Below are 24,486 nucleotides of genomic sequence, written 5' to 3'. Positions count from 1 at the left end.
ATTTAGAATATCAATCCCAGGTGCTACTTGTTTAGCATTTGTTTGGCCTTTAGGTCTTTAGGTCTGGTTCACAGCAGGAGCATCTGCCCCTCCTACAGTTGTAAGGCTTCTCATCTTCTGTGTTGTCTCCTTTGAGGGCCTGGCCCTGTCTGACTGCCTATAATATTTTTATCTAACTCGCCTGCCTACAGTATTCCCCCCCTGAAGAAGTAACCTGAACTGCCGTGAAGGGAAATATGGGCAAAGACCGCTCTGGCTTCTTCACGCTGAAATGGGTCGTTGTTGTTGACTGGCAGTCAGATATATTTTTCAGAGGTTTTATCTAAAGGCCCTCGATAGATGACAGGCATTTTTCTCTTGGGTAGACATATAGTTTTGAGTCTGAAGGAGACAAAGCCAAAGAAACAAGTCAAACAATCACAACAGGATAATTATGAAAAAGTTGAGTTAGAACCTTTTGTAGGTCTATTAGCAAATATCTCTTAAATGTGAGGTTTAATCCGTTTTATCTGTTATGGCCATTGTATATTGTCTCAAACAAACTGACCTTTTATATTTTACCAACTCTATTATTACTTGGGGCACGTGGATTGCCAGAAATAGGGAAAACACTGAGTAGTTTGTAAGTGGGGTCACTGGCTGGGTAACTACCTGTGGAGGGCCCCTGGAGCAGCTCTCCTTGAGAGAAGAGCGAGTATCTCCATTTTGACAGAGCATGACCCTATTTCCTATGCACAGAGCTGGCTAGGACTTCTGTTTATCAGCTGGCCTTAGGTAAATACCGCATCTCTATTGAGCAGATTTTTTTCTGAGGCAGAAAGTCCAGGTGTTAGTGAAGCCTTCTGATAAGTTAGATATCAGCTCTTGAAAGTGGTCACTGTCGTGGAGCTTGTCTGATCTTTGGTTGAGTCACCCAGAGAAAAGGGCATGGAGGAGTACAGAAGGAAACACTGTTTAGTGTTCTGGGATCAGAGGCTGAGTAGTCCACCCGTCACTCAGTAGTGCGGAGCGCTTGGTTCGCCCTCCTGGGACACGAGGACAGTGCCATAAATAGGGTGATGTGTCCTCTGCCCTCGGAAATTCACATCTGGCAAGAGTTGGGCAAGACCACATCAGCATACCGTACCCTATATAAGGGCAGCAGCTGGCAAGCATACGCCCCACCCGTGCTGCCGCATAGGAGGTGCCCAGTAATGCTTTGGGAATGTAATGAGTGAAGGCTTGGGTCCACAGACCAAGAGCTCTCTCTCAGAACCCCAGTGTGTCCCCGTCAGTGCTCCTCTTCTCTCATCCGCTCAGCCGGCCTTCGTACACACGCTCTTGCCATCGGTGAAGTGAGTCACTGGACCATTGCTGGTCCAATCCGTTATCTTGTGTGAGATGGGGCAATGAGAGGGCTTAGATCCCAGATTAGTTCAAATCCCGCTGTCTGTTTTTGATCTATCTCATATATTCTGGTCAGGGGTTTCAAACCTTTTCATAGCTGGGACCTAATTTGAATAAAAAGTCTACTGAACAAACCCAGACTTAGAAAACTACAAGCTGATAACTTAGTTGTGACTTCTTCACTACTGACAAGAATATCTAGTCTTTCTCGGGCATACCAACTTGAGCCAAAAACATTGCTGAAGAAACAGCTGAATTTGGTGAGGAAGAAAGTTTTCCTAGGGTAGTTTTGACTAATTGCAATAGTTGTTTTGTGCTTTATCTGGACATATGAACCCAAACTGCTCATAAGTTGGGCTCCACGGTAGAGTGAGTAGAAGGACATAGAGGGCGTGGAAGGTGCCGTGTCCCATGGACGCTGGCAGAGGCAGGCCCTCGTGGGGAAATCCTGTGGAGAGGGAAGGTGGCTTCCATCAGCTGGAAGATGGCGTCAGACCTGTCTCAGGCAGCACTCTGTGGTGTCCTTTGTCAGCGTGGCTGTGGGTCTCAAGACAGGATGTCTTGGCCTCCCAGAGCTGCCGTGGCTCGGCCACCGCGCCCAGCAGTCCTGGCTGGCAACAGCGCTGCTCTTGCACAACTCAAGTTTGACACAAGAGGGAACTAGCATTATTTTTCCTAGAGGCATAAACAGTAAGAAATGACATGGCAATTTGTCACCTATATTTTAAAAGCAGAGCTTACTGCATGTTTTTATTTTCAAAGACCAAAAAAGGAGAAATGACCCTAATGAATAAAAAGTAAAAAATTAGGTTGAACATAAAAAATTCATACTAACAAAGCAGATTATACTTTAGCACAAGTTTCTAAGAAGTTGTCTTCCCTAGAGATCTTTAAAAATAGAATAGATTCCATCTCACGCCCCCGTCTGATGACATATCCAGGCATAGATCACTCTTGTGTTCAGTTAGGCAAAGGCTTTTTTACAAATGAGGGAAATATTGGAGATGGATAATTAGGGGGAAAAAAACTGTTGGGGTTTTACTTTTTTCTCTTTTAAGTTTCACAAGCTCCTGGATTTCTGGGTCTCTGGCTTGGGATTTTGATGTTGTCGGTGGGCTCTGACGGAACCTCTGTACCCTTCTGTGGTGCTGCTCCTGCGAGGGGACCTCGAGCTGCGTGTCCTGCCCAGGCTTCTTGTATTGTGATGCTGAACCCAGAGCTTTGCACTGAGCTGTGACCCAGTTGTTTTCTTTTTTTGGAGACAGGGCCTAAGTCATTAAGTTGCCCAGCCTGGGCTTAAACTTGCTGTCCTCCTGCCTGAGCCTCTCAGAGCGCCGTGATTGTGGGCATGCGCCACCACGTCGCACTCTGTGCACACCCTTTTTGGTAAAGGAAAGATTTTATGTCTTTTAGAGAAAGGTATTAAAGGCATATTGATACTTAGCAGACGTTCTGCCCATTAACTTTAACGTGCATTGAGGAGTAGACAGCTTCACTAAGAAGCCGGAGGCCTTGGAAGTTCAGAGTCTGTCTTTGGGGGAGAAACTGGTGCCACAATTGTTTTATTTTGCTTAATGCGGAGTCTGGAACTAGAATTATCTCTAATAGCCCTACTAAAGCCTGGGGGCTGCGGCCTCTGTCTAACTTCTGGTTGTTAATAGAATTTAGAAAAGATCCTTCGAAATATCTCCAAGCTGATTCCCTTCAGATAGCCAGGGCCATGTGCAAGCTTGTTTACGCTGGCTTAACATTCCTTCCCCGGCCCCCACCCCCAGGTAGAGTGGACGGGCGAATTCCTAGCCGGACCTCTGAAGACAAATAGAACGGTCATGTCTTAATAGATGTGGTTGAAGCTATACTTACAAAAATAAACCTCTGTAAATTCCAGCAAGGAGCAATCTTTTCTAATCATTTTATGATCATGGAGGCTGCCCTGTGTTGTAATTTTTTATCCTTTGTTTCATAAGTCAGGGTGCAGAAAGGCGGGCCGTGCAGAAGCCGCTTCAGAAGCGCAGCCTCCTTCCCTCCCTGCCTTCTCATTTAAGGATAGGGCCTCACGGCTGCAGCTCCAGGGCTCACTGCCACGATCCTGTTGATGGTAATGATGCCGCCATCGCTGTGACGGCCATCTGTGAGCCTTTCCTATACAGTGCACGGCTACGCGCCGTGCATCACTGTGGCTGTCACCTTTCTACACTGCCAGCCGTCTCCTGAGGAAAGTGTTCGTATCATCAGTGAAGAATGCGAGGCTCAGGGGGATTGAGTGGTGTGTGCGAGATCACACAGTAGGTGGTAGACCCGGGCTTCGGCCAGGTCTCTGGGGCCACCAAATGTGAGTTTTCCTTTCTTCGCTGTACTGCTCTGCTGAGTCCTCCTCTCCTCATACAGTGTGTGGTTTTGGTTGTCCCCTTCTTCCAAAGACTGACACCTCGCTGCAGACGTCTGATCTCCCAAGTCAGCCCCGCCTCGGGCTGCAGGTGTCTCTTGGCAGTGTCCGGGAGCATGAAGTTAGAAAAGGTCCTGAGTGAATGGTGTGAATGGGCATGATTAAAAACTTCTAGAGAGGGGGCCTGCCCCTTAGCTCAGTTCTTTAAGTGGCTGCTTCAACAAAGCAGTCAGGCTCAGGTTGCTGTGGTTCGATCCCCACAACACAAGACAGCCAGTCATGCCTTGAAGGCATTCGGAGCAAAAAAAAAAAAAAAAAAAAAAAAAAAACCACTTCTGCCATTTTTTTGATTTGAAACTGTCTCATTGCTATATGTTTATCAATAAAACTTTGAAAAGAAAAAAAAAAAAAACTTCTAGAGAGGAGAGTACTGCCCTTCCCCAGCCCCTAAAGAACTGAAGACATTTGGCCAGATACAAATTGGGGAATTGGGCTGTAGGATTAGGTTAAAAAGTACGAGTCTTTCTGCTCTAAATGTGTCTAAATGATATTGGCTCATTTGGCACATTTGATTGCAAGAAAACTTGTTTTTCACATGATGCCTCAGCACATGGAGCAAAACCAGGGAGCTGATAGGGTGCTGGGTGGTCCGTGGCCTGAGAGGACCCATTGGACCGCATCAGAGTGAAAGACTCGAGGCAGAGGGAAGTTCTAGAGACCACCTTTCCCTGTCACTCAAGACACCACTTCTGGGCATGGCCAGGGTGTGGTGTTCCACTGGTCTGTCCCATCCTGGGTTTTCCTCATTCCTAGCTGAGCTTGCACTAACACAGGCATTTAGGAGGCTGGATTTCTATAGTTAAGTTAAAATAACCGTCTATTAGCCTTGCAAGATTCCTAAGAATAGCTTTATTTTGCTTGAGTTCAAGCAAATCATTCTATTGTGAACAAGCTTGGCCCAGATTTGTGTCTCCTGCCTCAAACCTTGCGTAGCACTGCCCAGAGGAGGGGCCAAGCAGGGTACATAGTCACCTTTGCCCTCCTTCTGAAAGCTGCCCAGATGTCTTCAGTCCGTAGGGTAGCTAAGAAAGGGAACAGCCATTTCCTTTCCACCTTCAGGATCCAGGAGACCGATAGGAGAGAATGGTAAGTCTCTTTCCAGCCCTTGAGTCCTCCTGGACTGTCTCTTCTGACTTTTTCTGAGCCACCTCTTCTCATCCTCAAAATTCTATTTTTTATTTTATTTTTTTGAATATGTCTTTTGCAGCTATTCTACAGCCTATCCTGGTCTTTTTTTTTTTTTTTTTTCATTCCTTAAAATTTTTAATTAAGTTAAAGGCGAATTGGCTTTGTTGAAAGGCGACTTGCTCACTTGCCCCAGCTCCCAGGCTTCCTGGCATTCTTGCGCTCCTCCCCTCCTTTGCTTACTTTCCCCCTCCTGTCCGAGCCTGTGTGCCCTTTGCTGCGTCTGTCTATCTTTTCCTTTGACTGTTTTGTTTTAGGGTTGTAGACTGTCTGTCTTTTTTCCTCATTCTCCCTAAATGCTTAGAGTAAAACCTGAGAATTATGCTGAACGTTGAAAAAGATTATGCTAAAAATACAGCTGACTGGTGGCCCAAGCCTGTAGCCCCAGCTGCTTGGGAGTCTGAGGCTGAAGGATCTGTTGAGCACCAGGGTCCAAGAGACCACCGGGGCAATAAACTGACACCCCTGAGACCAAAAAACAAAAGGGAAAGGGCTAAAGCTGTAGCTCAGTGGTAGACTGTGTTCAGCATCCGCCGAGATGCTGGACCCAGTCCCCGGCATCAAAAGAGCAATTAATAGTAGAAAAAATAATTTTTAAGATTTGGAGACCTAAGAAGTGCGTAGAATGGAAATCAAATGAGCTAGGCAGTGGCCGTACAAATGCTAACTTTTTTACCATCCTATTTGGGTCAGTTATGTAGCATAAATAGAACAGTGATTTTCAACTCATTACCTTCATGATTTTTATGAATTCTGAACATACAAACAATAGCAACAAAACCCACAGCCGACCAAGAGCCACTTAGAGGCTCGGTCACAGTTACTGTGGTTGAACAGTCAACTTTGTGGTCCCTGGCAGTTTCAGGGCCTTCACTGTCCCCAAATTGAGCCACTGGTGCTTCTTCCTGACGCCAGTGGGAAGGCACTGGAGTGTGAACATAGAGCCCCGAAGGGGCCGGTCGGGCCCGCAGTGAGTTGCTCACCCTGTCCGAGTCCTGCAGGTGTCCAGACCTCTCGGATTCTCTAGCGTTGGAAGTGGCCGAGGTTCGATGTCTGCGGCTGGTGCTGTGAGGAGCGCAGACGGCAGGCGGCTCTGCTGTGGGCAGGGGTCCCAGGGTCCAGGCAGACCGAGCCTGCTGTGGCCTCGCATAAAGAACCCTTGGAGAAGTGAGGGTGGGCTCTCTGATGTAGCTCATAGGCAACTTGAGAAGTGCTTTACTAATTATATGTCAGCTAGAGTTAGTCTCTCTCAGCTAGCCTCCTGATTAGAAATCAACTGAGTGTTCCTTATGCTCAAGTTCCCCGTTCCTTGGTGCTTTCACCGCTTACCTCTGTGCTCCAGTGCAGTTGTAGCTTACCAGGAGAAGCTTGAAAAACCAGCAAGTGACAGCTGTGGCGAAGTGACTTGTTACCCATTGTTGCAGGAGACCAGTAGGAGAACTAGAGTCTGGAGAGTAAACTCAGAAGACGTACCTAAGCGTCACACACGGTAGGATGATGCAGACTGAAGTCATCAGGGTCTAGAGTGGCTAGGTCCACTGTGCACTCGAGGTTTAGGCTGACACCACTGTCTCCTTCTTCTGTAAAATAATAATGGGATAGTGTTTCTCTTCTCTGGTGAAACTAGGGTGAAAGAAAGCAGTAGTTCCTGTCACAGTGCTGAGAGCAGCAGGGGAAATGGAGCCAGAGATGTCTTGAGCCCATTCCTGATGTGTGTCCTTCTCATTGTGTGGCTGAGGGCAAGCCTTCTAACTCTCCCTGGGCCTTGATTTCCTTATTTGTAAGATGAGGTGTTTATTTCCTTCAGTTCTTACAAAGTTTGGGTGCCATGCTGTTAGTAAGTTTGCAGCTGTTATTAAGGACAGGGGCACTGAACAACGAGAGCTGCTGCTGCTGTGTATTCATGGGTGAGATAAATTTCATTACATTTGCAAGACAGACATCAAAAATTAAGAGAATTAACATTTCCTGCAACTTGTTCTAGCTGCTGGAGTTGGTGAGCTGAGAGCTCTGAGCTTCATTTTGCTCTTAGAGGGCCCGAGCCGAGCTCTGCGGTAGGTCGTCAGGCCCTGAGAGTCTGTCCCTGGGCCCTGCCCTGGTTAGGCATGGGTCATTGGTACTTCTTTTTCTGCCTACACAAGATTAAAAAATGGCTTCCAGAGCGTCCATTCACACAGCCCCGCTGTGGTCTCTTCTCTGGCTTTTGCACTCCTTCTGATTTTCAAAGCATGTAAACTGTGAAACTCTAGTAGGGCTGTTTTTCCATTTCTAAAAACTGTTTTTCATTGTCTTCTAATGACTCTTCTAAAATTCCCCAGTAGAAAACTCTAAGGAGTATTTTTTTAAAATTTTATGTATTTATTTGTGGGGTGTGTGTGTGTGTGTGTGTGTGTGGCCAGCTCAGCCCACCAGGGGGCGGGGCTGGCTGGCATGTGGTGCTGGGGGATTGACCCGTGGTCCCTGTGCTTTGCTAAGCTTGTTCTAAGTAGGTGCTTGAGACCCCTGAACCATCTCACCAGCCCCTCTAAGGAGTATTTAAGTTTAGAATTTATATATTTTTAAAATTCTTATCCTTGATAGCTTTTTGCTTCATGAACCAACTAACTGTTATGAATTAAGCTTCACCTGCGACACACATCCTGATGGGCTAATTTTTCCTTGATTCAGAGAGGTACAAGGTTTTAAGCTAAAATACTACACTGGATTTAAAACAGTAATGTATTGATTTTGAACTAAGCTCACTTTTCATTTGGAATAATCACCATTTTTTTCTAATCAAACATCTGCAATCAAAGTTAATTTTTAGTTTTTTAAAAAAAAATCATGGCATTTTATAAATGTAATAATCAGTAGTGTTGTTTAAAAACAACAGCCACAATAGTAACAAAAACCAGCAACACAAAATTCTATAGAATGGTCTTTACAAAAATGCATTTCTGGATCCCATTTTATCTTTCCCGGGCACTATTTCCATAAATTAATGTGAATAAACTTGCACATTTAATTTATAATTGTGAAAAGGCTTAACTGTGTTGGTAAAGAATCCCAAGCCCTGCCCAGCATTGATTTTATCTTATTCTTATCCTTAAAGCTAAAAGGAAGGATCAGAAGGAGGAGGGCGGTACGGAGGTGCCTTGGCACCTAAAGCCCGACCATCGCTGTGGCTGACCCAGCGTGCACTGCGTGTGCATTGCCTGATCGTGAAAGGGGAGCAAGAGAGGCCGTCTCTGAGCCCCACTTTACTTATCATAGTAGCAAATTAGCTTTATGTTTCATAAAACACCCTGGCCTTTTCTGCTCTGAAATTAAACATGATTTGCATAGAAACAAGGAGCTGATTAACGTTTTGTCACTTACATGGCGCAGTAGAGTTTTGGACTTGTCTTTGCTGATTGGGTTCTGTGCTTCACTGAAATTGTTGCAGTTTTTTTTTTTTTTTAATGTATTTAGTACAGGGTCTCACTATACAGATTGGACTCGCAGTAATTTTGTTTTCAGACTCCCAACCACTGGGATTACAGGCATGAAGTATTGGTCTTCATTCCATAAGCTCAGTTTTGGATTTGGAGCAGAAAGAGAGTGTATATTGGGAAAGCCTGGCTCTTTTAGATTTTCCCCAGCATAATGCTGTAGAAGGATTGTCAAGGATCGAGTGACTAAATAGTCTGCCTTTTTAGAGTAGATCCAGTACAGACGTGTTCTTATGACTATTGTCTGATTGTTTTTTAGCTTAAAAAATACAGCCACTTCTGTGAGGGTTTCGGATCTTGTCTCCCTCCAGCCAGGTTTAGAGCCCCCGTGCTGAGCTTGCTTAGGGGTGGGTAATTCTTTACCAGAAAGCCTTGGCATACCACAGAAAGCCCTGCCAGTCTGACTTGCTCCAGAGTCACAACTGGACACTTGCCCCAAGCGGTCTCTTTGCGGAGCAGATAGTGTAACGCATCGCCCACTTGGGAAGCCAGGTTAAGGGGGTATCAAAATGAATTTTAGGCAGATTTTCTCAGTCTCTTCCTATGGCTATAAAATCATTTTATTAGTGCTGCTGAATCTGGAAATATAACCTCTAAAGCAGGTCAAAGCCAAGGAGGGTAGCTAGCAACCGTGACCTCCAAGTCACCCAACACTAGCGGTCCCCAAAAGCCCCAGAATGAGGCCTGTGGGTTCTCTGTGGGGCTCAGCAGGCAGCACCAGCGACTGGGCACGTGCCACCGGGGCCATCTCTGCTCCCACCCCACTCAACAGAGCTAGGGGCTCTGCATCCCAGCCTCGGAGCTGGAGTTGCCCTCGGGGAAGACATTCCATGTTTCACTCCATTTGTTTCCCAGTGAGAAGCAGCAGCCGTCCCCCAAGCACGAGGAATGTCCTGCCTAAACTGCAGGAACTATTGGGTTAGGTGAGCTCCGCAAAGCTTACTAAGCCTCCCCCTCGTGGTCTGCGGTGGTCTACAGCTTCTGGTGTTTGATTCTTCCTTTTTCCACTGGGTTTCCTGGTATGTCTCGATCGGTGCAAGACTGGCAATGGGGAACGTGCACACTTTGCCTAATTATATTCTTCTTTGTTCACTAGATGACGATTCAGATCTGTACTCTCCCCGATACTCCTTTTCTGAAGACAGTAAGTGACTGCGTTTCCTGGATGTGGGGGAGGAAGGCAAGGTGATGGATGAGGGAAGGTTGCTTTTGGCTTTAGTTTTCATTGGTTTTTTAAAAAGTCCTTTGTGGGGCCAGGGAGATGGCTCAGTAGAATAAGCGCTTCCCTGGCATATGCAAGAGCCTGAGTTCAATCTACAGTTCCGCAAAAAAAAAAAAAAGTCCTTTGTATGTATTTTTTTTTCTCCAGCAAAATCTCCTCTTTCTGTGCCTCGCTCAAAAAGTGAGATGAGCTACATCGATGGTGAGAAGGTGGTGAAGAGATCCGCCACACTCCCCCTCCCCGCCCGTTCTTCCTCACTAAAGTCCAGCCCAGAAAGGTGGGTCCTTCTCGGTCTGTGTTCGCCATTGCCAGCTGTGCCTCGGCAGCTTTTTGTCTTTTTTCATTTATGTATTTGGTACAGGGTCTCACTACGCAGCTTGGACTCATGGTGATCCTCCTGTTTTCAACCTCCCCAGCGCTGGGATTACAGGCGTGGGCCACCACACCAGGTCTCAGTGGCCTGCTCAGTGTGCCCCGGGGGCGGGGCCGGCTTGGCATGTGGGACTGGGGGCCGAACCCAGGTCCCTACTCTTGCCTAAGCAGGCGCTTAGTCTGCTGAGCTGTCTCGCCAGTCCCAACCTTGTCAACAGTTACTGACACCCAGGATCCTCTTTCATTGGAAACTTGGAATTTGAGTCTGCTCTGTCACCTATCAGCAGTGATTTCTTCTGTTTGGGTCTCAGTGTCCTTAGAGACTGTAAATTTGGGACAGTAATAGCTGGCTTCTTGTTGGGAATGTTGTACAAGTAAAATTAGAGGCTGCACGTTAACATTCCTAGTATGCCTAGCTCACTGTGTGGGCTTAATTAATGTTAACTGCAATTATCATCATCAATTTTGACCTTTCCACAAGAAAACTCAGCTACAAGACTTGTCATGGGTTTCCCTACTCTCTGCACCTACTAAAGCTGTGTTTACACGTATTCATAGCAAAGATTGTAATCTAAATAAAGCTACATTTCTTAATGCCAATTTACTTACACACCATGTATTATTGAGGCATAATGTGTGAACTTTTTCTAATGATACTATTTATTTCTTAATGCTTATACAGGACAACCCAGTTTTCTTTTATTGCATTATTTTCTCTAAAAATGTCCAATGGAACAACAGGATCGCATTATCTGGACTGATGTCCCATGCATTCTCCACCCCCAGCCAGTATCTACACACAGAGGACTTGGCCAGATGGGACCGTTTCCTTAGGTGTACATCCAGCTTTCCCCTGAGTAGGCTTCCAGAAGGCTCCACGCATACCGCAGTGGCATCTACCTAGAAGTGTGGCAACTAATTCAAATGGAAGGTTGGATGCGCTCGTAAATCACTTACAGGCACATTCATTAGGAACTTAAGGGCATGTTTTATACCAGTTGAGTAACCATGTGTTGCACAAGAATGTGAGCCTGGAAGCCATGGTCCTGCCTTCAAGAAATTTTTAGCGTCACCTCAGAATTGAAATACAGCCAGTGCAAAGTTCAGTAATGTACACGAACAACAGTTTTTGCAGAAAATTTCCAAGCATTCATCTTCTGAAACCCATTTCTGGATGTCAGCTTAAGAATCTGGGTCAGTGCTGGGGAGATAGCTCAGCAGTATAAATGCGTGCCTGGCAGACACGAGGTCCTCAGTTTGATTTCCAATACCAAAAAAAAAAAAAAAAAAAGGAATCTGGGTCAAAGGCTGAGACTGTTGGGTAGCAGGCTGGATATGGAACGGGGAAGAACATGGATGGCTACAGTAATAGCAGTGTTGATTGAATAGGTGCCCAGAGCCTGGCGGTCACCTCAGTGACTTACACGTACTGTGTCATTTTATCTGTAAAGCATCCTCCACTTTTCACATGTGGAAACTGAGGTTGCAGGAGGTAAAGTGCTTCATTAAGCTCGCCTGCCACGCAGGCAGTGCAGCAGGGATCTGAACCCTAGTTGGCCAGCTCAGGACCTGCTGCTGCTTCTCCTCTTCTCTACTTTCTGAGGTGTCGTTTGCGCACAGGATACCTCAATCCTGTGTGAACTGAAGAAGGAAATTTAGTTGGTTGCTTTGGGAAGCACACTAGCACAACTAAGTGGTTCACCCTTGATTTAATTTTCATGCTCTGGATATAAACATCCCTTGATTAGACTACAGCCAACCAGAGTCAGGCCATGGGAGAAGCCGAGGTCGGTTTTTATGTAAATAGCCCTAACAAGATTTTCTTTCTGCAGAAACGACTGGGAGCCCCCAGATAAGAAAGTGGATACCAGGAAATACCGGGCAGAGCCCAAAAGCATTTATGAATATCAGCCGGGCAGGTCTTCCGTCCTGAACAACGAAAAGATGGTAATGTGCATATTAAAGTCCTCTGTTTCCCCTGCCTGTGTTCTTTAATCTGGGTGCGCAGTGCAGTTGGGTTATGGTCTTCCCACCACGAGATAGCCTTGCTTTGTTTAGAAGATGATGAAAAGAAGACGTGTTTTTATTCTTTTCATTTTTGCAGGTGTTCATAAAATAAGTCTTGAGAGCCTGCTTTGAAAGAATTCTCTTATTGTGCCTCTGTTGGTCCTTTCATGCATGGTTTTTAACTAATTTAAATTTTTATACTCACATACAGATTGATTTTGCTGCTGGCTTTTGAAAACAAGAAACTAACCATTATTGTATCAGGCTTATTGTTAACTGGAATGAAGTCAGGATTTTTAAAAAGTGATTCTCACAATTTATCTCACACATAAATTTTGTAGAAGTTACTACAGTGTCAGTAAAAGCTAAATAATTAATAGGATGTCATATCTTGGGGGAAAGCCTAGGCCACTAGGGCGTGTCTTTGGGTCTTCTTTCTTTGGTAGCTGTAAGGTTGAGGACCAATTTCCTATTCATCTAGTTTTTGGTTCCCTAACAAGTTCATATCTCCAATCGATGAATAGTGGGAAAATGGCCTGTGTAGACATAGGTGGGATGGGGATGTAGCTCAGGGGCAAAGGTGCCTGCCTGGCAGGTGCAAGGTCCTGGGTTTGATCCCTGGTACCGCAAAAAAAAAAAAAAAAAAAAAAGGAGGCCACCCTGCAGAAATGGCCTCCTTGCTGAAATGGGAAGACCTTTTACAAATGGATTTCTCCCATATCTGCCAATTATGCTTCCATTTATTTACCTTTCATTAGAAAACCTGGCTCAGAATTCTGAGGATTCTGCAGAGCCCCAGCCGTGACAGCAGGGTGGAACGACTGTGCTGGGAACTGATTTTTATTACATGCCATTTTCACACCGAGCGCAGAATAACCGGGCCTTGGAACTGTGGGTTCAGATTAATTTCCCTCAACCCCTTTTGCTCTGCATGTTTTTACGGAATAATTGATTGAACTTTTGCTAAAATAAAAATGTGACATCTTTAAAAGCACAGAAGGATAAGTAATTTCAAATAGGAGAAAAGGTCAGCAGTTCACAGGTGCTTTTGGAGTTGCTGTTCCAGCAGTTGTGCGCGTTACAGGCTCCTTCCTCGGCTCCCCCTTTGCCTACCAGATAGTTCCTGGTAATGAACATAGAAAGTAGCCTTCCGTCCAGGGGTCCCTGGGAACAAAGTCCTGCTCTCCAGGTGAATTCCTAACAAACACCCAGCCTGGAGCCCACCATCACATGTTCATACATTTAAACGATTTCAGGGACTCTGGGGACTCTGGATGCTTTTTTTTGGCGATACTGCATGACCAGTCATAGTCTGTCAAGGCAGTAGAGTCATAGACTGAAGACCGTCTCTTTATTAGTTCCTTCTTTGTTTCCATTTTTTTCTTAGTAATGAACACATTTAACAAACTGGGAAACAATAGCAGAATTTTGTTTTCTTCATTGGTATTATAATATTCCAAGTACCTTCCATGCCGTAGTTTTTGGTATCGTTGTCCACTGGGGCTCTCTGGGGAGCGGTGGCGACTGTAGGCTTGACAGCAAACCCCGTAAGGGTTTCTACACATGAACTCCTCTCTCGGGCCAGCCAGAGGCCCGTCTGTGACACTGAGTGTCTGTGACTCTGAGCACCAGAGGCTAACCAGGGAGGAGCCCCTCCAACCAATAGTTCAGTTGACAGCTTTTCACTCAATTCAGATCTATTCTTTCAAAGGGAAATTTTTAATTTTAGTGAAGAATTTTAGTTGACTCTCAATCTTTTGAGTCTGCCCTTCACGGTGGATGAATTCATCTTCTACATTTAATGTTTTCCTACTGTTTTTATCACATGAATAAAAACATTGAAATGCGCTTCAGTGGCTGAGCCTTGCCTTTGGCACCCGCGGTCTGGCTTGCCGGAAGCCGCATCTCCGCTCCCTCACACATCTGGGTGTGTGCTAACTCTGGCCAACTACACAGGTTAGTGACAGGTGTAGAACCTAAGTAGCTTTTAGACGTGCATCTTCTTTTGGGAAAACACACTTTTCTTTTCCATTCACAGTGCTCATGTCTACTTTACCCTGTCAACCGAGGTGAGGACTTCAGAAGCACATGTGTGCGTTTCTAGCAGGGTTGATGGTCGGAGCGCTAGACTGTTAGAACGCAGCCTGCCCCCTCAGGCCTCATCACACGAGTGCCGTCAGCATTCCCTGTAGGTTTACAACTTTGATCATCTCGCCATCTGTTATACTCCGCTCATGAGGGTCTACATGTGGCTTGGCCCCTTTTACCGTAGTAAAAATCCATTGTCTCTTCTTCAGCCTTGGGCATCTTTTGGTTGGTGCCTGCTTCATCAGAGATGGCCTTTTTCAAGCTTTGTTTCTTTATATTTTGAAGTCCCTCACTGAACATGATACAAGCTTCGTTCGACAGACATGTATGGAGAGATGACCTTTTGCATGCCAAGCCCTGGGTTAGAAGTTGGGCTCCTTGTTGCGTAGGTGCGTCAGTAATCGCAGGTGTGGTGTATTTGAGAGTGCAGCGTGAGGGACTAACCGTTAGGTTTCTTCCCAGTTCACCATCACTGTCTTCCTTGCTAGCGTTTGATGGGAGTCACCTGCTTTGCCTTGGGGTGATCTGCAAACTCAGTGAGGCCGTGTCCTATCATGGGGATAGGAGGAGTAGAATAGAACACAGGTACAAAATCTGGAACAGGAGTTGGGAGATCTGCCTTCTCTTCCAGTTCTGACTGTCAAACATCTTGGGGCAAGTCTCTTGACTTTTGTGCATGTCAGTGTTTTCATCCATAAATAAACACATTATCTGGCCTGCCAATCACAGTGAAATGACTAAGCGAGACAGCCAGGTGTGATAATGTGGATACAAGGACTGTGGACAAGGTGGGCCTGGTAGCTGAGGCCTGGAATCCCAGCACTCTGAGAGTGTGAGGCAGAAGGACTGCAAGTCTGAGCCCAGCCTGTCCACTTCAGTGACTTGGTGAAAACCTGTCTCAGAAAGGCAGTGGTGGTGGTGGCAGTGGTGGTGGTGGCGGTTGGAGATGTAGCTCAGTATGCAGGCCCAGTGTCCAATGTCCAGTACCATTGGAAAACAAGCAGCCCTAACAACTATTATGAGGTTTTATGCAAATAAACATACAACAGTCAGTTACAATTGCGCCGATTTCTGGCTCCCGTTAAAGCAGCAATCCTTTCCAAGGATTTTACCAAGCTGGGAAAACAGTTGCCTGCAGGAGCAAAGAACGTAGCCTAGAGTCATGGAATTGGCCGGCCATGGGAACAGGGCTCCTTTTCCACAGCCAGAAGGACATTTTCTGCTGCTCTGTGCCCCTTCTGGGCCCCCATCTGAGTTGTATCTGACAGCCCAAATGCAGGTGGTCGTTCCGTGTGGCAGGGCCTTTGGCCTTATTTCTGGGCAGCCTAACGAAGGCAGGCCTTTGGATCCGAAGCTCCAGACTCAAGTCATCTCACGTACTTCCTGATTCCACTCTTGACGCATCATCAGCTTCGTCAATAAATAGTAGCACACAGCATTTGAGAATAAAATGGGTTAATCCCTTCAAGACTGTAAGTCCCAAAACTTTCAGGGAGTTTCCCAAAAAAGTTGGTACATTTTAATTTTTTTTTTAAAGCATAGCTGATTCCCATGAAATAGTTTATAAATACTCTTTATAAAAATAAACATGCAGTAGGTTTCGTGAAACTCCATCATGTTAGGATCTAGAAGGTCCCAGCGCTACACTGTGTTTCTCCAATGGTTGTGTCTTTGTTCTTAGTGTGCCTCATTTCACGGAATAAATACAGAACCTGTTTACCTTCAGGGAGGGTGTCTTCCACTTAAAGATCAAGGCCCTACCTAGGTCCCCATGGACATTTGAAACAGATTTATCAGGTTCAGTAGAACACACCAATGCTTCTGATTTTGTCTTAGTTTAATTTCGGTTAAAAGTTATCTGCAGTGTATCCATACTGTCCTCTGCCTGTAACAGTTAAGTCAGGGCAAAACACAGGTTCTCCTTGGGATCTTGGAGGCTGATAGATGCCATGGAGGTAGGCTGCGGCTTTTTCTACAGGTTGCAAAAGCACTGGGAACGTCAAACAAGCCAGGAGGAGCTGCTTTGTGGTGCAGTCTGCTGAAGGCTCAGCGCCCTCTTCTGCACAGGCCTTCCAGGGTTGGCCAGAAAGTGGAATTTCTTACATGATGCTTTCGATCTTCATGAGAAATAGATGCATTTTACATTTTAGGTTGTTATAGATGATCACATAGCTTTCTTTTTATTATCAAAGATTTTTGGGGCTGGGGAGATAGCTCAGTAGAATAGGTGCTTACCTGGCAAGTGCAAGGTCCTGAGTTCAATCCCCTGTGCCCCCCCCCAAAAAAAAAAAGAAAAAAGATTTTTTGACACATATACATATATGAGCCCTGACCGCTTTCATCTGGTATGAACATAGCTAGCATTTGTGAAGGGGAGAATCTGATTTCATTTCCAGATATTCGCTTCTCAACTAATTATTTCTAAAAAGCTGTTCCCATAGTAAGGTGTCAGAAGTTTGTACATATTTGATTAAATATTAAATAACATGGAAGTGTATGTGTGATAACTCTTAGAGTTCTTTAAAGTGAGAAATATAACTTATTTTTGTAACATAACCCAGCAGTTTTCTTCTCCCCATTCTGTTATGTCTTGTCCAGCTTCTCCGTCCCTTAATTTTTCTCAGTTCTTTAACATTTGTGAGAACACAAAACGCAGCCTGTCTGTGCTCATCCCCTTGGATACTTGTTTAAAGTGCTTTTTCACTTGTGTCTTCTGTTTTTCCTTACATCACCTTTTCCTTTACTGTGTACAAGACGTGGTTTCTCACCTGTCCACGTGCCATTAAAGATGCAGTATTAACCAGTTGGCTTTATAAGGTGTCAGTATCTGTGTTCATTTTGAAAATGTGAAGGTCGCCTTGCACAGAGGTACTAAAGCTATACTAGCCCGTGGAAAACCGTTTGCTCTGCTTAACTGGCATAGACGCTAAGTGTTTGGTGTGCTCACCAGTAACTAAGAGTTCTTTGTAAGAGGAAATAAGGGATTTCTTTTTTCCCACCATACTTGAAGTCACTAAGGAACGCTTTTGGACCCATATTCAGATTTTGGACCCCTGAGCAGCTGCGGTGCGGCACAGAGTCCTCTGTCTCCAGTCCATCTGCCTCTGCTGTAGGACTGAGAACGACTCTCATGCTGTCCCCGTTTCCCTGTTTTACACAGCCGACCATTCCTGTTGCGGCTGATGTCAGTAAGAATGGACAACTGCTGCTGCTGCTGCTGCTGCTGCTGCTGCAGCTGCTGTGTACTCCTGGAAACCGCTGCATCTCTACTGGCCTGTTCCTGTGTAATCTTCTCATAATGTTATCCTTCTCTTTCTTCCATTTCCCTATCACCAACCCCTATAGAGTCGGGATATAAGCCCAGAAGAGATAGATTTAAAGAATGAACCTTGGTATAAATTCTTTTCGGAATTGGAGTTTGGGAAACCGGTAAGTTTAATAGCTTCAGTGGTTATACGCCTTTTTAAGTAATGCTGTTGCTGCATTGTTCCTGCTAAAGAGTCAGATCTATGTGTAAGGAATTCAGGAACCGGGGAGGGGTCGTGATGGTGGCCAAGAGCAGGACTGTCTCTTCTCCCTGCACTCTGTGAGCTTTCCTTCACCAGGAAAAGAGTGAGTTCTGGAAGTACATCTTAGCAGAGTCTCTCAGAGAACACAACTAAGTCATTATGTCTCCTGGGCACCCCTCCCCACACCACTGACAGCAAGTACCTCGGATCTTGTGGATGGCATTAACTTGGGCATTGGTTCACCACCTTGACCAGAGACTTTATGGGATGCTCAAGACAAGGAGGAAAATGCATTTCACACTGAAGAACCAGCATGGTTCCTGCCTCAGAGAGCACATACGTGAGGCAACAGCAGGCCAAAAGGGGCCTCTTTATGCAGACGTAACCCACAAGTGCAGCCCCGCTACAGGCAACTTCCAGGGAACCATTGCTATGAGTTAGGGTAATATTTTTCAAAGTCTGCAATGAAGGTTAGTTCAGGCAAATGCTCTGCAGCTGCCCTGTAATATCGCTGAGTTGGCATTGGGGATAATGGACTCTAACACTGCAAGGACCTTTTTCTTTGACCAAAGGAGCAGCAGATAGGAGAATGGAGCTCATCCTTCCCCCCAAGATGGCCCTGGCATTAAAACTTTACTCAACTTAAAGTCTTTAGTTATTACAACTGCAAGCAGAATTTAAATGGAGACAATAAGTATATGAAAATAAGACATTAGAAACTTGTATGAAATGCTAACTATTGAGCCCAGTGTTTGAATTATTACAGTTGCAGATGATAGTTTCATCTGAAGACAGGAAATAACTTGGTGGCTGAGTGAAAGAAACGTTCGGTTTCGCAGCACCGCGCAACCTGCTTGCAGAAATGAGGGTTTCTCTTCAGATCAGGACAGTCTAGAGGCAGCGCCTGAGCGCTCCTTGATGGAGAGCGCCACCTAGGCGCAGTGAGGAGGAACGCACCCAGTTCGGCCTAAGCGCTCCCCTCCCCCTCTGCTTTGGGGCGCACCTATTTCTTTCGCTTCCCTCCCTTTTTTCTCTGCCGTTCACCATTTAGACGTGAAGGTACCTCAGGCAGACTTTTTCACGTGCAAATATTGAACAGTGACTTTGTTTTCCTTCTCTTTCTCAAAACCCATTGCGTTATAGCACAAAAGCCTTCTGACATACTGTAGCTGTCTCCCACTCCATGGCTTGATTGGTGTATTTAACAACAATAACACATTTTTCTCAAGGAAGGCAAAAGCATCTAGCAACACAGTAAATTCTATTTAAATTAGGTTTAATAAAGAGTCCATGGCATTGATTTTCAAAGCCGTTTTAGAATCCACAAGTTTGTAGCCATCTTGTTTGCCAGATAACTGCATTAATTTTATCTGAAATATTATATTTTAGGAAAAATTCTGAAAAAATTTTCAAACTAACTGTGATTTTTTTTTCCCCCCTAAATCTGTCATCAGAAACAGTTTTTGTTGGGCCAGGGAGACAGCTCAGTAGACTAAGCGCTTGTCTGGCAAACGCAGGGTCCTGAGTTAAATCCCTGGTACCGCAAAAAAAAAAAAAAAAAAAAAAGGAACAGTTTCTGTCAATGATAAACAGTCTTTTGGTCCCATTCCGTGCTAAATAGAGTACGAGAGAGGAGCCTGGTAAATCAACAGTGTTTCTTTAGGAAACGATTGACCACACAGCTGCCTCAAACGTATATTGAGAACACAGTACACTTGCACGCTGAGGCCTTCCTTTTTACCTGTTGCTCTAACTGTCCTTAGTTATTGGAAGACTTCAGTGCTCATTCCTACGACGGCCTTTTCTCTGAAGCCTCCCCAGTTGCCTGCAAAGACTTCGGAGTCTTAGTGAAACAGCCGTCTTTTGTGTAGATCTTGCTTTAAAGGACAGTGAAGACTTGCCCAGATGCCTCATGCAATACACACTTCCGGAGGAATGGCACCGACATGAGTCTTTCCTTACGGTCTGAGGCTGCCTGCGGCGGGGCTTAGTATCTGTTGAAGCAGCAGGTTTGGGGGACTAGTGTGATAGGGAGGCTCTCTTCCCTCTCTTCCTTACCCTAGCCCTGCGGACCATAAAAGTAAGAGACAGGAATAAGAGTATGAACGCTGAAGGTTGCTTTGGGAAAAATTTCAGCCATGCAGAAGCAGGATGAAATTAAAACTCCTACTAAATCATATGGATTATCATCTCTGCTTTTAAAAAAGTTGTTCTTGATACCAGCTCAGGTCCACTTACCCCATGTAAAGCTTGCTAGAAGAACTTCGACACTACACTCTTACACTGCACTCTCTTCTTCTTCAATCTGTTTGCTGCAGTCCACGCAAGATGAAGTCAAGGGGCTGGGAAGATGGCTCAGTAGAATAAGCACTTGCCTGGCAAGTGCAAGGGCCTGAGTTCAATCCCTGGTTCAAAAAAAAAAAAAAAAGTCAAACTTTGAGCAAAACCCTGGCTGTAGTACCTTTTAGCTGAACAACTTGTTGCAGTATAGTAAATAATTCAAGTAATAATTTAATGGCTCCATGAGCCATTTTAGAGATGATTATTTAAAACCCATTGCATTTGTCAACTTTGGTCTTTTTGTTTTACTTTGGGTTCATTTTTTCAATAAAGAAATGGATATGGCAATGAGTGTGACCGTGAAAGGTCTGTTTCTCGGACGAAGTGTTAGAGATGAAGGACACTTGCTGCCGCTGTTGGCCTGTCCAGCGTGGCACAATCGTGCACAGGCGGGGCAGCGATGCTGACTTTCTGCTGTCCTTGGGGAACACGCTTCGGAACGAGGTTACTTTCATGATGCAGATTTTGTACAGAGAACCCAAGCGTCAGCCTTTTTACCCAGATTGCTACAGAAATTGGCAGGATTTTCAAATACACTGAAGGCAAAATTTCTCAAAACAATCCAGTTGGAATGCTGGCATAGAGTTGGTTACAGTGAAATTCACTTTGAATCTCGGGAGCTTTTAATAATCTCTTCTTTCTCGTCTCCCCGGAGGTAACTTGTGTAAGAAATCTCAAGTGTCGGTAGGCAGAACACAGACTCGGCTCTGGGCCAGCGGAGCTCCAGGGAGAAGTGTTGTGACCCTTGCCTGTTGTTGGTGCCACATCTCTCCCTGTTAAACCTACACCAGTGTCACCGCAGGTTGCCATCGTGCAAGTGTAGCTCTGATTCTAACACAAAGGGTTAAATGAGAAAACACAGTCGACTGTTTAAATTCTGTTCTCCAAGGGGGATGGGAAGTGTGTCTTTATAGCTAACAATGTTATTAAAATCTAGTTGAAGTATAAAAACTGTGAAATTGTCTAATGCATTAATGCCCCTTTTAGGCGTGATTTTCTGACTACAATCCAAAACACGTTCAGTGGAGTTCACCCTGTATTGGCCAGACCTCTGGGTTAACATAAAGTGAATTTCTTTGTCATGGGGAAGACTGAAAAATACAGAATTCCCAGTGTCAGTCCTAGGTTGAAAATCACAGTGAGGAATTTGAAAGTTTCTTTCTTTTGTTCAAATCACGAAGACACCCCTCCCCCTTAAGCAGCTATCTGCCCTATTTAGAATCCAGCAGCGACGCGGACGCGCTGGAGACGTCTCCTAGCCAGCAGGGCCGAGGCGCCCTGGGGCCGGCAGCCCTGTGGCCTCGGAGCCCGCAGCCCTGCGCCCGCCGTTGCCCGTCCGTGTGGGCGCGGCTCTCCCGTGTGCCCCCTCTGTTTGCGCCAGCCTCCGTGTTTGTCTTTATGTCTTTATGCTCATTTCTTCATTTCCTCCTCTGCTTCCCGTCAGCCTCCCAAAAAGATATGGGATTATACTCCAGGAGACTGCTCTATCCTTCCTAGAGAGGATAGAAAGGTAATTCCGCCGTGCCGCCCGTGGACTGTGTGCGTGCTCAGCTTGGGTAGTGTGAGTGTGTTTGTTTGCTTTTTTTCCTTGAGTCATTTCTTTTCCTTTAAGTTTGGTAACTTTTATTTTTGGCTTGATGATAAAACTAACAAAGTCTCTAAGACATATACTAATACCTAGAGGTTTTTAAAATACTTATTTTTTCTGACATATATTCTCTGTCACCATCACCGTATTCTGAAGGGGAGAAAATAGGCCTTTGCGTCAAGGTAGGTTTTTGTGGGATCTGTAGGTTCTCGAGTAGATTTCCGCGGCTGTGGTTCTTCAGGATTTCTATGCACATGCCTAACGCTGTATTCTGCTCTCACGTTTAACTAATTTCTGGTAAGCCCCCGTGATTGAGTTGTACCATCTGGGCCTTGCTAAAGTGTAGCACTTAAAGAACTCATTGTCAAACTTAACCTTCCATTCTTTCTCCCTTTCCTCTAAACTAAAACACTCTTTCTCATCTTTTCTTTCTTGAACCAGACTAATCTAGAAAAAGATCTCAACCTCTGCCACACAGAGTTAGAGGCAGATTTAGAAAACATGGAGACGGTTAATAAAGCACCCAGTCCAAACTCGCCACAGGTATTTCCCAGTTTTTCTCATGCCCTTAGTTTCTTTTCATGCCTTTTTTTTTTTTTTCCTCTTCTCTCTGCTATGATTTCTGGTAGAATTGAGGTGAGAGCCGGGAATGCTGGTTATTTTGAACTGCATGGCTTTTTTGACTTCCGTTTTAGCGCCCACCCACTTCCTGCCCCCATCCTCATCTCCACCCTGAGTTAATTTTTGTTTGCATTATTTTTGAACTTTATATCTTCCCTATTGGGGATTTCCCCAAATGTATGTCGAGTAGCTGGTCATTTAAACTACCCCCCCCATGGCCTCCCCTTCCTTTGTTTCTGTGGGGGACCCTTTCAAGTTCCTTTCCTTTGCCTCTGTGTACCTTTTCTGAATTTTGAAGAAGCTTCTCTTTTTTGGCAATTCCCTTGTCTTTTTTGGTATCCCTGGAGATACCTACCTTAAGAGTCATTTTCAAAAACAGCAGCAAACTAGATCCAACAGCGGTGCACATCCATAACTTGAGTGGCTTGGGAGGCTAAAGGAAGGATGGCAAGTTCTGGAACAGCCAGGACAACTTACTGAGACCCTATCTCAAAGTACAGAGGGGCCAGTGCTAGAGTTCAGTGACAGAGTGCCTGCCCAGCATGTGCGAGGCCTACACTGAGTTCTCAGTACTGACATAAGATCAAAACAAAGCAAAACCCAGAAGCACAGTCAGTCATAGCCACTGGGCGCCCCTCCTGTGCAGAGCTGTTAGTGTGGCAGCAGAGCGGCACTTTGGTTCACCACCTTAATTCTTTCGGTGATTCTGGTTGCAGAATTTATGCCATGATTCTGGTTGCAACTCTATGGCCAGAGAAGCACGGGATGAATTCTGTGCCAGAATTGTGGAAAGAATTAAGCTCAAGAGCAGAGGTGCCACTGTGCTTATAGTTTTAAAAGTTACAAAAAGGAAGAAAGAAAGAAAAGAAAAGAAAAGAAAAGAAAAGAAAAGAAATGCACCCCAGAAGTCAACTGGACACAAGCAAATGTTTGAGACTGATATTGTTAGGGCGAGTTATGTTAAAATGCAGTTTATTAAAAGTCAGTCCAAGGTAATGGGTGAAACCCTACCCAGGGCTTCTGACGACATTAGAGATTCTCCTAAGGGAAGGATATCTTTAGAGAAAATCAAAAAAGGAATGTGAATGCTGCTCAAGGAACCAAGAAGATCCGCAAACTGTGGCAGATGTAAGTGGAAATGGTTAGTGAATGTGTGTTGTACATAGGCTGAGCTAAGTGTTAGGCCACTAGCATAAGGAATTTGCATACCAAGAGTCATGTGAGTGCCAGAATTGTAAGCCAGGTAAAGGATGGCAAAACCATCCTTTATTATGGAAATTAATGGTGTTAGCCCATTAGAGCTTTGATGAAAAGGCTGCAGGCTAGTTGTGACACTCAGGACTTAGGGATCCAGAGAGTCTCCCGAGGATAAGAGAGCCCTTTATCCCGAGGGGCCACCGCCTGACCCTAGGCTGTTCCTCAGACCCTGGGCCCTCCCTCCGAAGAACCCGGAGTCACTGTCTGCAGCTGAGGCAGAGGGGGACCAGGGCGTGAGGGGAAGGTCACGAGGGGAGCTTGCTTCCCACCCAGGGTAGAGACTGGACCATGGTCAGGGTCAGGGTTCCAGGTGAGAGCTGTGGCACAGGAACGTCCTCAAGTGATCTGGCCAGGAATGAGGAGTGCAAGGCAGCTTGGCAGGGTGAACCAGGGGGACTTTTCCAAGTTGCCCAGTGTCAGGGAGTGTTTGTGACTCACACCAAGATAGCAGACAGCTAGAGAGCCACTGAATTAACTGCTTCCTCTGTGGCAGAGGCTGCTTCAGGGCCCCTGACCCTGCCGGGTCCCAGTGGGCCCAGGAAAGCATCGGTCGCACCTGCGAGTCGTCTTCAGGTTCCTTGCGTGGTGCTCATTGTCCCTGAGTGTGTGCGAGGGGCCGGCAGAGCCCTTACGCTGCCAGCACAGAGAGTCGCAGATCTCCAGCCTTGGACACAGCAGTGTGCTAAGAGCCTGGAGAGAGGTAAATCTTATGAGAAACCAAAGTTAGCGAAGATGGTAAACGGCAGGTGGGACTTGAGTGCCTGGCTGGAATGTGGAGTGTTCATCTCAGGCCCGTGGAAAGCGTTCGAAGGAGCCCAGAAGCACGCGTGTTGAAGGAGTGAGTTCTGCGGGAATACGGAGTGCTGAGTGGGAGTTGGTGGGAGGCGGCGTCGGGGAAGGTAGTCGGCCCGCGTTGTGGAGGCCTAGGTCATATGGCTAAGGAGACCATGGGCTCTACCTCAGACCAGTGTTGTAATGCAGGAGATGTTACCGGC

At 45.7% G+C, this 24,486-nt stretch overlaps 1 protein-coding gene across 1 annotated transcript in view; it reads left to right on the top strand.

Moving 5' to 3' along the window:
* Nucleotides 1-24,486, top strand: part of Sorbs1 (sorbin and SH3 domain containing 1) — a 261,970-nt gene that overhangs the window by 176,687 nt on the left and 60,797 nt on the right. The window contains exons 13-16 of the mRNA XM_023709032.1: nucleotides 9,584-9,631; nucleotides 9,857-9,986; nucleotides 11,914-12,028; nucleotides 17,522-17,605. Of these exons, the coding sequence (XP_023564800.1) occupies nucleotides 9,584-9,631; nucleotides 9,857-9,986; nucleotides 11,914-12,028; nucleotides 17,522-17,605 (377 nt within the window). The remainder of the gene's footprint in view (nucleotides 1-9,583; nucleotides 9,632-9,856; nucleotides 9,987-11,913; nucleotides 12,029-17,521; nucleotides 17,606-24,486) is intronic.

This window comes from Octodon degus, unplaced genomic scaffold, assembly GCF_000260255.1.
Source record: "Octodon degus isolate 3935 unplaced genomic scaffold, OctDeg1.0 scaffold00010, whole genome shotgun sequence".
Taxonomy (NCBI): domain Eukaryota; kingdom Metazoa; phylum Chordata; class Mammalia; order Rodentia; family Octodontidae; genus Octodon; species Octodon degus.
Note: the sequence above shows the minus strand (reverse complement) of the source record. Positions and strands in the feature narration are given on the sequence as shown.